The 16,856-nt window shown below is 41.2% G+C and overlaps 1 protein-coding gene across 3 annotated transcripts in view; it reads left to right on the forward strand.

Annotated features, from left to right (window-relative positions):
• The window catches only part of TTC17 (tetratricopeptide repeat domain 17), a 59,367-nt gene that overhangs the window by 827 nt on the left and 41,684 nt on the right, over positions 1 to 16,856 (forward strand). For 2 of the 3 annotated variants that reach the window (XM_056347792.1, XM_056347793.1), the window contains exons 2-4: positions 13,231 to 13,320; positions 14,861 to 15,030; positions 16,063 to 16,174. In XM_056347792.1, coding sequence (XP_056203767.1) covers positions 13,231 to 13,320; positions 14,861 to 15,030; positions 16,063 to 16,174 — 372 coding nt within the window. Of the gene's footprint in view, positions 1 to 13,230; positions 13,321 to 14,860; positions 15,031 to 16,062; positions 16,175 to 16,856 lie in introns of those variants that run through there. The other variant, XM_056347794.1, reaches the window with a different exon arrangement.

Raw genomic sequence — 16,856 nt, forward strand, 5'->3', positions numbered from 1 at the left:
CGGCGGTGCCTCCTTCTCGCTAAGGCGCTGAGGGAGGCGGTACGTGTTTCGCGTTCGAGCTTTTTCTTGGTTGCTTTGCTCCATCTGTCGGAAGGCGAGCAGCACCAGAAATCCGCTTGCATGCTGTACCTGCTGTGCTTTCAGGCAGAGCCGCCGGGTGGGTTTCCCTCTGCAGTGGAAGAGTTAAGCGGTGTAGCAAGCGGTGTGGCCTTCCCCCCCATGGAAAAGCTGGAGAGAAGAGTGTCTGTTAACATCTCCTTCCTTTCATGAGAGTTTTTGGTCAAGTCTCCTGTCAGAAAGCGTTAGGGTCCTCAGACAAGTGGAACTGGTGCTCTCTGCAGAGAGCCCCTGCTGTCCTTAGTGTTCTCAGGCATTTCAGCTGTGTGGATCCAGGTACTCTCTCACTCTAGTTAATCGTAAATTAATGAGTGACAACACTTCCAGTGCTGTCTCACCCCCTTTCCCACTTCATGTAGCAGGGAAGTGATAAGAGTATACAGTGATGGTCTGGAAGCATCTGTGCATGTGTGTATCAATTGTATATTATTAAACTTGGGTCAAGTATTGATTCTGATTATTCATGAAAAGCAGCTGTGACTTGAAAAAATCTAATTAGCTAAAATGACTTGAAAATTTGATTAGCTAAATTCAGCACTGATTGTAAGAAATAGCATTTTATTATGTCAGTTAACTGATGGTACAGGTAGAAGCTCCCACTGTACCACTGCTACGCAGTAAACTATTCTATTGCAGTTACCAATGCTTTTTAAGTAGGGGCGTTCCCATGCTCCATGTATAAAGTTCTTTATGTCTATAGCTGAGGTGATAAAGCAGTATCTGTGGAATAACATCACTTACCTGTATGGACAAAATTAATCCATCCGTTTCCAGCAAAGAAATGCAAATTATAAATATGGTATTGCTTGGAATACGAGGCTCTGGATTTTTCAATAGCTGCAATGTAGTGCTGTCAATTGTCCAGTGAATTTTCATAATGAGATGTATGTCAGTATCTAATTACTATCATCTCCTTGGCTCTTGTGAAAATGATACTTAAATTTGTCACTACTGCCATCCCTGTAGAGCACCTCTGAATTTCATTTTTTTCCACTTGTATATTGGAGAATGAAAAGAGTCGGCATTTTCTGGAGTGAACTTGAATGTTGTTTTAAATGACAAAATGTAATTGTGGTTCAACAGTTATTAGCAAAACCAACATATAATCTCTATTGTCCAGCAATAGGAAGGAATTGTCATTGTCTCACTCTACACTGCACTGGTGTGACCCTACCTCGAGTATCTGTGCAGTTCTGGATGCCTCAATGTAAGGATATCAGCTATTAGAGTGTATCTAGAGGATGATGACCAAGATGGTGAAAGGTCTTGAGGATAAGACTTAAGAGAAGCAGCCAAGGTCACTTGGTTTGTTCAGCTCGGAGAAGAGAAGGCTGAGGGGTGACCTCACCAATCTCCTCAAGGGAGGCAGCAGAGGGAAAGGTGACCCGGGACAGGATGCAAGGAAATGGAATGAAATTGCATCAGGGGATGTTAAGATTGGGCATTAGGAAAAGGCTCTTCTCTGAGAGGGTGGTCGGTCACTGGAACAGGGTCCCCAGGGAAGTGGTCACAGCACCAAGCCTGACGAGTTCAGGCAGTGTCTGGATGAAGCTCTTAATAATATGTTTTAGTTTTAGGTAGTCCTGCAAGGAGTTGGACTTGATGATCCTTAGGGGTCGCTTCCAACTGGAGGTATTCTGTGATGTATTGGCAATGGGATGGTTCATAATTGGTTTATCAGTTCATTGGTAGAACCACAATATTCCAAAATATTTGAGCTATCCTTCTCCTAATACCAGGACCTAAGTACTTATTAACAGAACGTAAGCCTAAAATTTCCCTGCAGAGTATCCCTTTGCTTTAATTTCTCAGAATATTCTTCATTATGTTGGTATTTATCATGAGAACTTGTATTTTCACCAGAACACTTAGCCATTCAGTCGTTCTTTCCAGCTGTTTTTACTTCATGCATTTTTAGGGGGGCTGTTGCCCATGTTTGTCTCAAACTCTTCAGCTGTGCAGCTGCTTGTGTTTATTTGCAGTGTCTGGCATTTCAGCTTCTCGGTGTACGTAGAGTGTTGTCAGTCACTGGCTCCTAGTTCTAATTAATCAACCCTTGTTTTGTAGAAAAATATTGTCACATCAAGTTTTCCCATAGCACTCTAGCCTCCTCCTTTGAACATCCAAGTATCGATCCATTGTGCTAGTTCTTGCTGCTTGTGCAGCAGCACAAGTTTGAATTTTGGAGCTACTTGCTTCCCAGAAGACAGCTCTGAAATAAAGACTCACGTTTGGAATAAATTTAAACTGCTACTGGTTTGAACACGATAACCTAAGTAGGGTCACAGAGTAACACAACCTGTCCTGCAGCTCAAAGCAGGGCCAACTAGATCCCGTTGCTGAGGGTCCTACTGGGCTGAATTTTGTGTCTAGGATGGGGGTTTGACAGCCTTGCTGGGCACCTGGTCCAGTGGACAACTGCCTTGGGTATGAAATTTTTTTAATATTTTCTAATTAGAATTTCCCATGTAGCAACAGAAGTACAGTGCCTCTAACTGTTGCACCTCAAGAAGAGCCTGGCTTTTGTCTTCTCTGTATCCTGCCTTCAGGAAACTGAAAACAGCAGCAATATCCCTCTGCAGCTGAGCCAGCCTGCTTCTCAGCCACTCTGTGTGTTAGGTGTTCCAGGCCTCTCACCACTTCAAATGGGCTTTGCTGGCCTTGAATCCAGGGAGGGGAAGCTGAAGCAGGTGTGTTTTCATGGGTCCCTGGTGGAGGAGGGTAATCACTCCGCTCGCCCTGCTGGCTCTAGCCTTGCTGCTGCAGCCCAGGATGCAGCTGGCTGCCTTAGCTGCAAGGGCACGCTGTTGGCTCATCACCAGCTTTTTCCCCACGAAAGCCCAAACATCCTTTTCTGCAAAGCTGTTTTCTGCTCAGCCCCAGCCTTTCCTGCTGCACAGGGCTGTTGCATCCCAGCCACTGGGTTTGTGCTTGCAGTTGTTGACTTAATGAGTTCCCTGTCAGCCTATTTATCCAGCTCTCCTAACTGCAGCCCTGCCTTCCACTGTGGTAATTCCCGCCCTGCCTTTGCAGAGGACACCAGTCTTGCTGAGGTTCTTTTTTTCCCTGTCATTAGTAAAAATATTAAACAGTGTTGGCTCTGATATTGATCCCTGAGGGATGCTGCTGGTGATCAGCCACTATTGGACTTTTGCACTGCTGATTGCAGCACTTCCAGCACAGCAGTTTCTAACTGGAAGTGGCTAATGCTGTCTGGTGGTTAGGAGTGGTGGTATTAATTAGTATTTATGTTATTTAATTTTAGATATGTTACCATTCTTGAGCAATCTGAAACACATTTTTAAATGTTTATGGAGGGACAGGCTTAATCTTCACTTGGACTACCTCAGTTTATCTGAATGAAGCCCATATAAATAAGATGTGGGCAAAACTTCAGTGATAGTAAGACCCAGACATTCCCCCTGCTAAATGAGACACTGGCTATGGATGTGCAGATGAACGCCAGTGACAAGTGACTTCCCTGTAGCTTTTAGTTTGCTACTGTGAGCCTTGTTTTCTTTGTTACCAGAGTACGCTATGGATGGTGAGCTAAAAGCAGAAGTTACAGATCCTGGCCTATATACAAAATATAATAGCTAGAATCTGTTTGAGGGAAGAAGGGTGAGAATATTTTATATTATTGCCCTAAACTCTGTTAGTTGTTTCTCCTTACAGTGCAGCAAAGGTGTAAGCCTTTAGTATGAGACTCCATTCAAGTGAGGTTGTTTTTCCTGCGGCCTAAGACCACTAGCAGTGCCCTGACTGAGACTTGAGCTGGAGTTCGTGGTGGTAGAACAACCTGGCCGGACTGGCAAAATTAACACAAACTGAGCAATTTTCTGTGTATCAGCAAGATCTCATCTGGTAAATGGGAGTGTTTGCTAAGTAGGCCTGACTGTTCCAGTTTCTAGTGAGAATTTCTGACTGATGAAACAAATTAATTCCCAGCAGTGCATGTTAACATTTCGTTGTCTCAGTAAGCCATCAAGAGAAGAGTCATCAAGCTGTATCTGTTGCTCTAGTAGCCTGTTTTCGGGTCAAATACATCATTCTCTGGATCAGTTTGTATTCTTCCTTTAGTCTGAGTCCACTTTCAAATGTGTTACTGCAAAGCCAGGGACTGAGTAGTTGTGTCTGTAGTGAGATTATATCTGCTCAGTGCACATGTTTATAAGCCTTTGAATTTCACAACTCATGGTATAAAGTTCAGGCTAATGTATAACTCATTTTAGACAGTGCTTGTCTACCAGTAGGGAAACTAACAACTCTACAGAAACATTAGTGTGCAAGAGAAGAGAGAAACTTAGTGTTAAGAGAGGACAGGCAGTTGACAGATTAAGTGCAGTGCAGGAAGCAGTTTCAGTAGTCATTTGTGGCTTTACTGATGGGGACCAAGTGCTGTTATCTTTCAGAGATCTGACATATCAGAGCTGAGGCAGGGTCTTTCTAAAGATTGCTTGATGGAGGCGGTAATAACTGAGAAAGCTGGTGGGGACTCAAATGACTGCCTCTATGTGGTCTACTAAAAATGCTGAAAAAGTTAGTTCTGAGTAGCTAAAGAAGCAAAGAAACCTCACAGGCCAGAGCAGAGCTGGGAAAGTAAGTGCTGCTAGGACTAGAGAGCCTCTGGCAAGGAATCTGAGGTGGCAAAAAGTTGTTTTGTTTTCTGTGTGTTGCCATGTGTTTTGAGGTTTGTTAGAGATGATGTAGAGAAGAGAATGAATGAGCAATGCTGGTTAGCCTGTTCAGGGCTAAGGAGGCTAGCCGCTCGATAAACCCGCCATCCAAATTTCCTGCAGTGCAGTACTGTGCTTCATTCTGGCTTAGTACAAGTATAGAGAGGAAATATTACCGAACAGCTGTTAATTTGGTTGTGGGTTTGAAAGCAAGTGTGCCTCAAGTTGCAGCAAGGCAAAATGATTCATGGATGGTTTTAGAGTTGGTTAATGCATTACTGATGTCTGCCAGCTAACTGTATGTGTGTGCTAACAGGTTGAGATAAGAACAGTGGTCCATACACCCAAGCCTAGAGGAAAAGCAGCCATCCAAAACCAAGGAAAGCTGAAAATCTAGTGCAGCCAAATAAAAAGCTGTTTGCTGCTTACAGAAGCATCTTTTGTGATACGTTAAGCAGTCACTCAGTTGTATCTTGAAAATGACAGGTAGATGGTTGCTTTGCTCTTTCTCTAAAGGTTAGTTTGCTTGGCCATATGTCCTCTTTCTTGACTGAATTTCTTATCCTTCCAAGTCTGTTGTGTGCTGAAAAATAATAATAAAAAAATTGTTCTTACTGAATGTCGTAGCATGCCTTCCCCAAAACAGTTACCAGTGCCTCTTTATGAGTGAGTGCAAAGAGACCCAGGCTGGAGATTGGTGTGGGTCTACTGCAGTTCATTAGATGTCATCCAGCCCCAGGGTGTGGCAAGCTGAAGCATGATGGTTTTGAAGGATAGTTCAGCTTATCCCAGGACAAGGGAAACTTGTGTTCTAAAAATTCTCTCTTGGTCACCAAAAAACTGTGAGATTTAGGCCTTTAGTGTGAAAAATAATTTAAAAAATAAAAACCCAAACAGCTTTAGATTTTCTGCCTTTTCATTTGAACCTAAACATTCTGGCCAGTGAATGGCTGAAGATGCTTAACGTCCTTGTTCCTGATGGGGTGCAGCTGACCTGGAACTGCACCTCACTCGCAGGGGAGCGCAGCCTCCTTCTTTATTGCCGTGAAGGTCACAGCTAGATCCAGATTGGACGAAAGTAGTCCTTGTGGTGGCCTGTATGTGGAGTGCAGTCAGAAATGCAGGTTTTGTTGTTCTTGTGAGGGTGGTGGTGAAGTACCTTTCACTGTTCTCAACTCAGCAGTGAAGGATTTGCACCTGAGGTGCAGGAGCTGAGGCAGATCCGAAGAGCTGCTGAAACACAGCTGTGGGTGCCTGTGCCTCCCAGCCTGCTGCAGTCTAGCAGGTAATCTTATGCCAGGATTTGACTGCTGACAGTGAAGTTTTAATACAAAAATGTCTGGATCTGGCCCGGCATAGTAATGTACACAGAAGTGGTTCTGTTTGTAACTCCAGAAGGCCCCAGCCGTGGCTCTGGCTGTATTTAGGCACAGTGTCTGGTTTGCTCCCCCACTCCTGGCGTTTCCATGTGGCCTTTGTCTTCCAGGCACAGAGTGGCTCCCAGGTCCCATTTCTCTTAACATCCTCACATCCTTCGATTTCCTGGCCTCTTGTCTGTTTTCATCACTTTTTAAATAAGGGTAGGACAAACTGAGAAGATGATATGAATCAACTGTTCAAAACTGGTTATTCAGTGGTGAAAGCTGTGCTTGGTGCCAGGCATGCCTTCCCCATATTGAGCGTTTCATAGCAAAAGGATAGCCTGGAAGTGGCCCAAGCACATGTTTGGGTGAAGGCCCCATCAGAGCCCAAAAGAGTGAAGTCCACAGGACTGTTAAATGTGCTGCAAGTGTGTAAAATGTCAGTTTTCCCTGTAGCACTGCTACTCTTAGTAATATCCAAACACGTAATAATGCTGTTTGTTAACAGGTTCTGCAGCAGTAAGATTTTAAATGCCTCAATACTTATTAGAAAAGCTTAATTCAATGTCATTTTTCTGTGTGAATTTTTCAATGACATCCTTTGGAACAAGTATCTTCTGACACACCCAGCTCATCATTTGGATAAGCCAAAGCATATATTTACCAGTTTTGTAGCTTGTCTGGTACTGAAACCTATATAGAATTTTTTGTGGCTTTTTCAGAAATGCCATGGTTAGCATCATGTTGAAGTGTAAAGTATTTCAAGACAGCAAGAATATACCAAAAAGGCAAATACTGATTTCTAGTTCCTTTGCTTCCGCTTGAGACTGCAAGGAGTTCCAGCCTATTTAAGTGGGAAAAGCCTTCATTTTCCAAGTACAGTGACAAAAGATCTAGTATCTATTAAACAAGCCTATAAAACAAATGAGGAGCCCATTTTGCTGTATGCTATCATTTGATGTAGTATCTTTTCCAGCTTTTTTCTGTCATAATTGGCTTTCTGCATGCAGTGGAACGCCTTTAGGATGGGTAGAGGCACTACTCGCTGTTCTGATTTTGGTGTTCCTGTGCCTCACTTAATAGGGGGATTTCCACAGTTCTTTAAAAAAAGCCTTACCTAAAAATAGTTGACTGGAGCATTTATTGACAATCATTTTCAATACTTACTTCCTGGTCCAATGTAACTGGATCATGGCAAAAAATATACCAGAAGATTTGGCAAAACTTAGAAGTCTAATTATTCAGAGACTTTGGTATACGCAGGTGGAACACAGAGGACTCTCTAAAACTTCAGGGTTTGATTCAACTCTGATGTCTTGGTTTGGTTTGGTTTTTTGTTGAATCAGGTTCTTGGTGTACTTTGTGACAGTGAATAAATTTGAGCTGTGCTTTATAAAGAGACTTTCACCTTTGGACAAAGTTAAACAGAGAGCACTTTATTCTAAAAGTGGCTTACTGGCAGGCTTTCTGCCAGTCAGAGGTTCAAGGAAAGCTTTTCAGCACCATTTTTTCGTGTTTACTGTGTTTGAATTGAAGTCAGATCCTTGCTTTTCAAGCACTTCATCTTGACTGTCACAGTTTCAGTGCTTTGGAGGAAGACTAAATGAATGTGGTGCTTTGCCATCAGCCTAATGCTTTGAGGTAAAATAAGTTGGAACAAGCATCTGTTCAGGTGCAAGAGTCTCCACTCAGCTTACTGTCAGCACGCGCTGTGCCTATCCCATTTCACCCCGCAGAGTCTTGTGGGAAGTGGCTTACATTTTGCAGAAGATGAGCTAAATCACAGCGTCTGTGTTTCGCTTGTCTGACTCCCCCAATCAGATGATGAGGCACAACAGGCTTTGCATGAAGGTCTGAAGGGTCTGTAGTATTAGCAGGCCAATGTCCTGTATCACATAAAAGCGAAGATACCATTTCTAATGCAGTTTAAATTTATGGTAACATCCTCAGCTTCTGTCTTAAATGTGACAGGAAGCATCAAATGTGAAGTGGTTTTTAACATGGGGCAGGGAGTGTATCCGCAGCTTTCTGCGTGCAGGGAAGAGGGTATAGCATGCTAAAGTAAGACCAGGTGCTGCCTGGCAGTAGATTCAATCCTAAGGTAAAAAAGAGGACCTGAGAACAAACACTAGGGTATTTAATTGCAGCTGTTTCAGGGCTGAAATAAAGCATGACAGCTTTTGCAATAACGCCTGCCCTCTAGTAAGGTTTTAACTGCTGAAGTCAGACCTATGCTAGTTCCAAGAGCAAAGTTTTGTTCTGTTTTCCTGTTTTCCTTATAGTTAATTGTTTAGAAACTGACATTAAATGCAAACACTGTACCACACACATCTTCAGCAGCGCTCAGGACAAATACAAACTTACTCATTCCAGGGGTCCCAGGACTGTTTTCAGCAAGTCTGGTGAAGCTCAGTAAGATGGGGGCCACGTATGCCCTTTATTTCACAGCAGGAGGCTTTCAGTACGCAGTTATTTGCAGATACTTGAGCTGTCATAAAAGAGGGGAGCTATGGCTATGAGCTAGTAAATACATACCTTTTGTACCGTAAGGTCACATGCAACTGTGGATATAGTGTGCTTTTTCCTCAAAGTGATCCAGTACTATTCATGTTGCTTACTGTTTTCTGTCTAAAGAACTAATTTCTCTAATGGATGCCATGAAGATGTAGTTCAACTCTGGAAAGGCAACAGACATAAATAAAAGAAAAATTAGTTGATATTTTATGCAGAACTTCTCTGGTGGAACCAGTCTCTTGTTTTGTTTTAGATACTTTCTTGAAACGGGAGGTATTTCCACAGCCAGATCAGTCTCTGGGTGACTATTAGAAGCGCCAAGTGTCTGTAAGAGCTGTAATGAGACTGAATCAAACCAGTGTCTTCTAAAATCTACTTAGAGTATTTTTCTTGCAGGAAGGGATGTAATCCAGAAAAGTCTCCAGGTATTCATCAAATACATTTTATTTAGGCTACTGTATTTCTGACTAAAGAATTATTTCACAGGTGAATGAAGCTCTTGAGGGCTTTTCCAAATCTTTGGGGGGTGTTTTGTGTTTTTGAATTTTTCTAAGTGGCAGCCCACAGGAAGGTTCTGGCATGTCTTACGTTTTTATTCAGGGTTTAATTTTCTGGGGTTTGGGTTGTGGCTGCAGTGGAAAGCAGGAAGGTGGTAGGTGGCACTCGAGCACCAGCAGCAAGGACAGGGTAAAGTGTGAGCACCGGAGTGGGGAGCTCTGCAGGGCTCAGAGTGTGCGTTCTCTATTTCGGCATGTGCTGCTGCCCACTTACCTTACCACTGGTGCTTACTGTTACCTCTGCTGTGTAGATTATGCATATCTCTCCTTGCTACCTACTCACCGTGCCAAATTCCTCATGAGATGACATTACTGCCCTCGATGGCAAATGAAGTATTGGTGGCTGGCACTGTAAAAGAAAGCATGTTTGATCTGGGGAGGGACGCTGTAAAAAGGTGGATGACGAACCAGAAGTCTGGACGGTATTGCTAGCTGGATCTGACAGGAACAGGCTGCAGTTTGAGAGCCACCTGGCTGTGGCTATGGAGTGGGGGGTGATGAAGGGCTCACCTGAGGCCAATTCAGACTAGCCTGCTGACCTGGCTGAAAACTAAATGTTTAGTCTTTAAAGTTATTTTTCAGCTGAACTCACTGGCCTGTTTCTCAGTGGAGCTGTAAATTAAAGGTAATAAGAAAAGAGAGGATTCCCCTGCTTGACAGCAGGGCTACTTTTTTGACCAATCTAATGAGATCAGGAAACTGCACTTTATAAAATTCTTAAGCTTGAGCACAGTCATCCTCCAAACTTGATGTCTGTTGAAGGCCAAGTTGGCATTATTTTCCTCCTTTGCAGGCATGAATTTATAAGCTCTCCTGTGATTTTCAATTAGGCATGTTTTACTTTTTGTCATATACCACATTTTTTTTGTAGATCTGAATGCTTTTTATTTCCTCAGTTATCATTTCATAATGCCTTCGTATTATAAATGTATAAACTGAAGAGTATAAGAACTGATATAGTATATTCAGCTCACTTTTATAAGCTGCCAAAAGTGCTCTGAATGCATCGAATGTGCTGGCTTATGCTTCAAACTTTGCATGAATGTCCAGTGTTGTTGCTTAATTTTTCCGTTCAAGTTCTTTTTCTGAAATTATTGCACCTAAAATGGGGCTTTATTTGTAGGAGCTAAAGATAGTCTTCTGATAGTTTCTGCAGTGGAAGTCTTGAACATTCAGTGTCAGAAATGATCAAGTTAAATAAATGTAAGGTTGGATTTACTACTAAAGTTTTGGTTTTAGAGCTTTTGGTTTATGCATTGCTAAGGTTATTTAATAATATAAACTTTCTACTAGATTGGAGGGGTTTGCTATTATTAGAAAGTGCTCATTTGCTGATGACAAATGGAGATCAGATCCAGAAGTGAAAATCTAAAAAATACCATGCATGCTGCTTGACTTGAGATTGATTTCCTGATGGGTTGACACAACTTTATGCATTAATTCAGCGACACTGCTGTTTGATTGTTTTTGTCACTTTGATTTCTGCTGCCAGGTAACAGTTGATAAGAATTTCGTACTTGTTGCGTTGCTTTTCTGTCAACCCATGCGTGCTGGATAGGTAACATACCACTTCAAATTCCCAAACACTAAATTCAGACCTAACTTCCATGAGAGTGTTTTATCAAAAGTTAAAACCAGCAGCTGTCCCTGAATATGTTTCTGAATGAATAATAAGCTGAGATTGTTCATCTTTCAGAATAAAGCTTTCTAAATGGAGATGCCAGCGTAACTTTCTGCAAAAAGTCTCTCCCCAGATGCAGCTTGTCACTGAAAGGGAAGCTGATAGTTGACTTTGTTCTCAGTGACAGTGTAGTGTGCACGCAGTCTTTACATGTCAGAGGAACGGTGCTGGTTTGGAATGGGTGGTTATGTGCCTTAAACACAGTAAAACTTCCCCTTATTTTCTTTGCCAATTCATCTCTCATTCGCTTGCAGTATTTTCTCAAGCAAATGAGGCCTCTAGCAAAAGTGCTATATTCAGTGCATAACTCTGGGTTTGTGTGCAACCAGTTCAAAGTGAGGTGGAGCCCACAGGAGAAAATATGAAATACGACTGTAGACTTCAGTACCTCAACTAACAGCATTGTTAGTTTCTTTTAACGTGGTATTTTTTGTGCTTCTCTGGATCGTTGCAGATACTTGGTCATCCTTTATTGACAACAGTTAAATTAATAATCTCTGAATCCATGCTGTAAAAATTAACTGGTGTCAATAGCACCCATCGTTTTCTATTCATCTGGTGATATAAGAGAATTGATTTGCTAAGGCAGAAAAAGTTATGTGTAAGTATTTGGACTGTCAGTAGCCACCCATGAAAATGGCTCCATACTAAAAGAAGCAGTTCAGCTTTTGAATTGGAAAGGAATATTAGCCAAATGTAGCCAAAACCACCTTTAGGGTTTTTTTGACGTGGGGGATAAAAGGGCCAAATGTTTTCATCTTGGAGGACAGGATCCTTAGGGAGGCTTGCAAGGAACATAGACTTCATAGTCAGTAGTCCAAAGAAAGTAGATCTGAGCTTCTTCACTGACTCACAGCCAAGAGAACATGGCTCAAGGCCTGATCTGTTGGCAGGGCACACGATGACCAGGAAACTTGCTGTTGTCCTGCTGGAGATGCAGTTCTCTGTAATAAGAAAGAGTCCCGGAAATGTGTCCAGGTTGTTTAGAAAATTGACAAAAAATGAAGACCTGGAGCTCAGGAGGTTCTCCTGTGCATGTATATATGGCAAACTTTTCCATTAAATTGTAATGTCACCGAGCTTGGATAGATATCGTGGACAGCCATTGTAGAGGTATCAGCGCTAATGAACAGGTAGTGCTTACATCTTTATGCAGTACCTATCTCCGTATCCTGAAAGCGTGAATGGAAACTGAGCAGATCCAGGAACATCTTGGTGTAGACAGTGTACTGTAACAGTCATTATGTTAAAAATGCAAGATCTTGCTGTCCTTGTCATCTTTCATCCTGTGATCACACATTCACTGTCCATTTCCTTGCTTCTGTTCTCATACTCAATGAATCCTCCCTGAGCTAATTTAATTTACTAATTCAAGTAAAGCAACTGATAGGGAATTAGGTCCCGTTCAACTGCAGAGCTTGGGTTAGCTCCCAAGAGAGCCTGGTGGGCTCCAGAGCTGATATGCAGGGCTAACTTGTATCACACTGGCAGACTCGAGGGAGCGGGGTGGAAGCCTGGAGGTGAGTCTTTTGACTGTGGTGAGCCTTTTGATCAGCTCAGCTGTTCATGCACCAAGACACTGCAGTGACTTTCCGCCACCCAGGCAGGCAGCAGAACTGATTTGGTGTGAGGACAAGGCTGGGGTATTCCAGCTGTGAAGTGCCATGGCTTACTGAGCCCAGTTAGGGACCAATAAAGGTCTGGCGTATAACCACTCTTGTCTGTGACTTACCTATGATGTTGCTCTTCGTTGAGCTGCCAACTCCTGTGCATAGCTATGGAAGCTGTAGCACGGTCTTCTGTAACAGTTTTTAGTCTTCATCTGCCTGCCCCTTCAGTTTGTTCATTTATGTCTTAATCCTGAAGGCAGTAGATCTTAATGCTAAGCTGGTATGTTAAATTAGTTGCGTGGAAGGAGCTGACTTGAAGCTGAAGTACTTTATGCCTATTGAGGGACGAAATGGAGGAATTTTAAATCTATCAAATTTTTTTTTTTGTGATTGCAATAGAAGGTATCTAGTATTTCAGCAGTGGGTGCTCCTAGTAATGTTTGTTGTGAGAAATTTATTTGCCTCTTACACTTAGAATTTGTATGCCTGAAAAAATTAAAATAGGTTTAAAATCAAAGCATGGTCTCCTTTGGATTCTCAAATAACAGTGTTGTTTGAAGTACAGATTTAAATTATGGACTTATTATGAATGCTGAGTCAACAGAAAACCTCTGAACAGACAAACTGTAGTTGAATGTACATACCTTCTTTCCGTTTAAAATTATTCTAATTAGGAGAATGCCTTCTGTGATGGACTGTTGAAATGTCTTGCAGGTGGATTCACCAATGAACTTGAGGAACCCACATGATTTGGTAATACTCATGAGACAAGAAACAACAGTTAACTACCTCAAAGAACTGGAGGTAAAGTATAATATTAAATACTAACTGATTTCTGAAAATGCAGAATTTTTTTCACTGGCTTTTTAGTGCTAGATTTAAATGGGGAATAGAAGTCATTATTGGTGTAATTCTGCTTCAGTGAAAGGATGAAGAATTCTTCAGATCTCAAGAATTTTGTGCCTCAAGTTTGCTCAACTGGTTATCATTGTCCTCAGTTGCATCATTCCCTGTTATCCATAAATCCTAACATTTTAAGTCAAGTCATTTAGATACTGGATTCTGTTGCGAACTACTATATTCCAGGAGAATACAGAGCAGGTCAGCTCTGTTTTAATTCATGCCCATTTATTGTTGAAAAAGGGTCTGACAACACCCTTCTAAAAAGGGCTTTAATGAACCTGAACTGATAACTTAAACTAAAGTTTAAATATAATATGGGCTGGGCAAGCTAACAGCTCACAGCCTTTCTTCTGGCCATGCACTGCTTTCTCTTATGCCAGCTTTGGTTTTGTCAAATTAGTGCAACTAGCTCACTGAGAAGTTAGATGAGCACCAGGGGTAGCTTTAGGTGAATGGGAGCACTGGAAGGGATTAAAACTAGCAGGACTGCCCCTTGTGTGACTGTATTCAGCCAGTCTTTCTCATCGAGGTATAGTTATTTTTGTGGTAGTGGACATTCTAGCTATGGGTGGAACAATAGTTTTAAGCCTTTCAGAAAAAGGACATGGGTTGTGGGCTTGGAAATTACTAATGTACAATTTGTGGCATACAAATGACTTCTAGCAGACATTATGTATTGTAAGATCTTGCACAAGTTGCTACTATATATCTCTCTAGTATTGCATAGTGTGTAATCAAATGTGTGGCTTTAAAAATGCAAATGTTCTTCTCTTTCCAACATACACAAATCCTTATGATATTTAATGGGTTTACAATTTGCAGATCTGGGTGAGAATTAGATACAGCTTACTCTGCTGGGACAGATCGTTAGTCCATTCACTGTTAATAGTCATTAACGCTGGTGAGCTTTATGGCACCAAAGGTAGCTCCTAAGGCACATGATGGGCTGATGTATAGAAATTAGTCTCAGTCCTTGCATTAACCTGCCACCTCAGTTGTACGTAGCACACTGGAGGGTTAAGAAGTTAATTTTGTTTGCAATCTCTAATGTTATTTCCATGAGGTCTTACAGTGGAGGAAAAGGCTTCAAATACAGAAAAGTTGACGTGCTGTTAACAATTGTTTCTTCTTTTTTTGAGTGGCCTACCATGAATTTGGAATGCTATTAGCCCTTTTTTTAGGTACAGCAGGAGAAATAAGGGCCTGTTCAAATCATATTATCTCTAATGAAAGTATTTATATTCCATCTAAATCAAAAGAAGTCCTACAGATGTTATAAAATGTAGGGAAATATTCCCAAAATGTGAAGAGCGTTTTAGAATTTCTTTAGATAGACTTTGTTTTAAGGAAGAAGTTGGACTGTTCAACTCCTAGCATCCGTAGGGTTTGCTTTCATCAGTATACATTCTTCTGTTTCCTTTTTTTTTTTTTATTCCTACAGAAACAGTTAGTTGCTCAAAAGATTCATATAGAGGAAAATGAGGACAGAGACACAGGGCTGGAACAAAGGCATAATAAAGAGGATCCGGACTGCATTAAAGCAAAGGTGCCCTTGGGGGACCTAGATCTATACGATGGCACATACATCACCTTAGAGAGCAAAGATATCCGGTAATGAGATGCTTTCTATTTTAAGATTTTTACTGAATGAGAAAATGAACAAAACCTCTAAATGCAAGTAAAAAGAAAAATACTATCACTGACTATTCTTTAGATGACAATTGTTTTATTTTGTGTTTAGCGTGGAATAAAATTGAAACAACCTCTGACATTAATCATAAAAGGGTACAACACAGAAATGCTGTCTCCCCCAAACGGCCCATGTTAGCCCTACTCTGAAACATCTCCATTCTGTTCCCAGGTTCCCAGTCAGTTCTGCTGCTGTAATTCTGTACTGATATGACCCGGCATGTGAATTAAACTGAAGTGCATTATGTAGAAGGGGGTTGAATTTGCTTGAGTGTGCTTTGAGTGTTCTGAGCTAGATGTATACTTCTTGTAGTGGAAACTGTCTTGACTTAAATTTGAATGAAATTCTGTTGATTACCAAGCTGTTGAACCTTCTGGTCGTATTTCATGCCCTGTGCTTAGCAAGTAAATGATGTGTGGACAGTCTGCTTGACATTGGTAGGGAGCTTGACAGCTTCATTGGTAACGTCTTCAGGGCTGACTGCTGTGTTTCTGTAGTTTCATGGGTTTTAACATAATCAGATGAGTACTCAAAGTGGGGAAAAAAAAAATTTTATCCTCAGATACCTTCATTTGGGCTTCTCACTAATACTTGGGGTTTGTTAGTTTCAGTTGGAGAGTCTTCTAATCTGCATGTGTTGCCATTTGCCTGGCGGGTAGATCATTAATCATAGTAGTGGTACACTAGGTTGATGCTGATACATATTGGAGGCTATCCAAATGTTGATGTTCTCTCTAAAGCATACAGAAATTTATTTACTTTATCCTGTAGTGATGACATCCTGATACAACTGAAATCTGGGAAGACATCAGAAATGGTCTGCTGTGCTCAAACATGGGATTTTTGTAATGGTCAATTCGGAATACAGTGTCTGTTGACTACAGTACTGTCTCTTATGAGCTTTAGTAGTATTTTAATCTGGAGTCTGCTGTGTTATGTTGTTATGTCCTCAGCCCTGAAGACTATATAGACACAAAGTCACCAGTGCCTCCAGACCTGCAGCAGCCAGACTGTACAAAAGTTCTAGATCTTCCATACAGTATTCATGCTTTTCAGCACTTACGGGTAAGTGAGCAAATGCAAGTATGTGTTTTTTCTCCATCAGGAAAAGGAATAGAAAACTCTTACTGGCAGTTCTCAGTCAAGATTGAAAGGTATTGTAATCTTTCAAGACTGTTTCAGACGTTTTTCTAAAAGCACAGTTGTGCCCCAGTTAAAGCACCTGCTTATAGGAGGACAGTTCCATCAGATACACAGATCCTGTTTCTCTTTTGTTACTGTTTGCCTTATTATACAGGGCATTTTTTAGGAAAATTGAGTATTTTGTTTTCATAACACGTTTCATTAGTAAAATGGTAACTTCCATTGGAAATGCTTCTAACTTGTGAATTGTTTCAGTTGAAAATGGGAGAGTGCTGAACAGAGTCGTTAAACTGTATAAAGATTCAGGGTCAGAAAATTGTTTGCAGACTTCTTAGTAGCTCCTAACATGCTTGATGGTCTCTTTGGTATCTGAATGCCAAGCCCTAACCCAGAGGATGAGATAATTGTTCTTTACTAGTAGAAAGGGTTTTTTTTTTTTTAGTTTTTTACTTTAGTAAAAGATAATTAGTAAATTAATTTGCTAATACAAAGCAAATTTTCTAATGCGGACACAGCTTTAGTGCTTATACCTTCATGTTTATTTTATTACAAGTCTTTAAAATAACACTTTATCTACAAATAAGGATTTTCTTACATACAAACA

This window comes from Falco biarmicus, chromosome 7, assembly GCF_023638135.1.
Source record: "Falco biarmicus isolate bFalBia1 chromosome 7, bFalBia1.pri, whole genome shotgun sequence".
Lineage (NCBI taxonomy): Eukaryota > Metazoa > Chordata > Aves > Falconiformes > Falconidae > Falco > Falco biarmicus.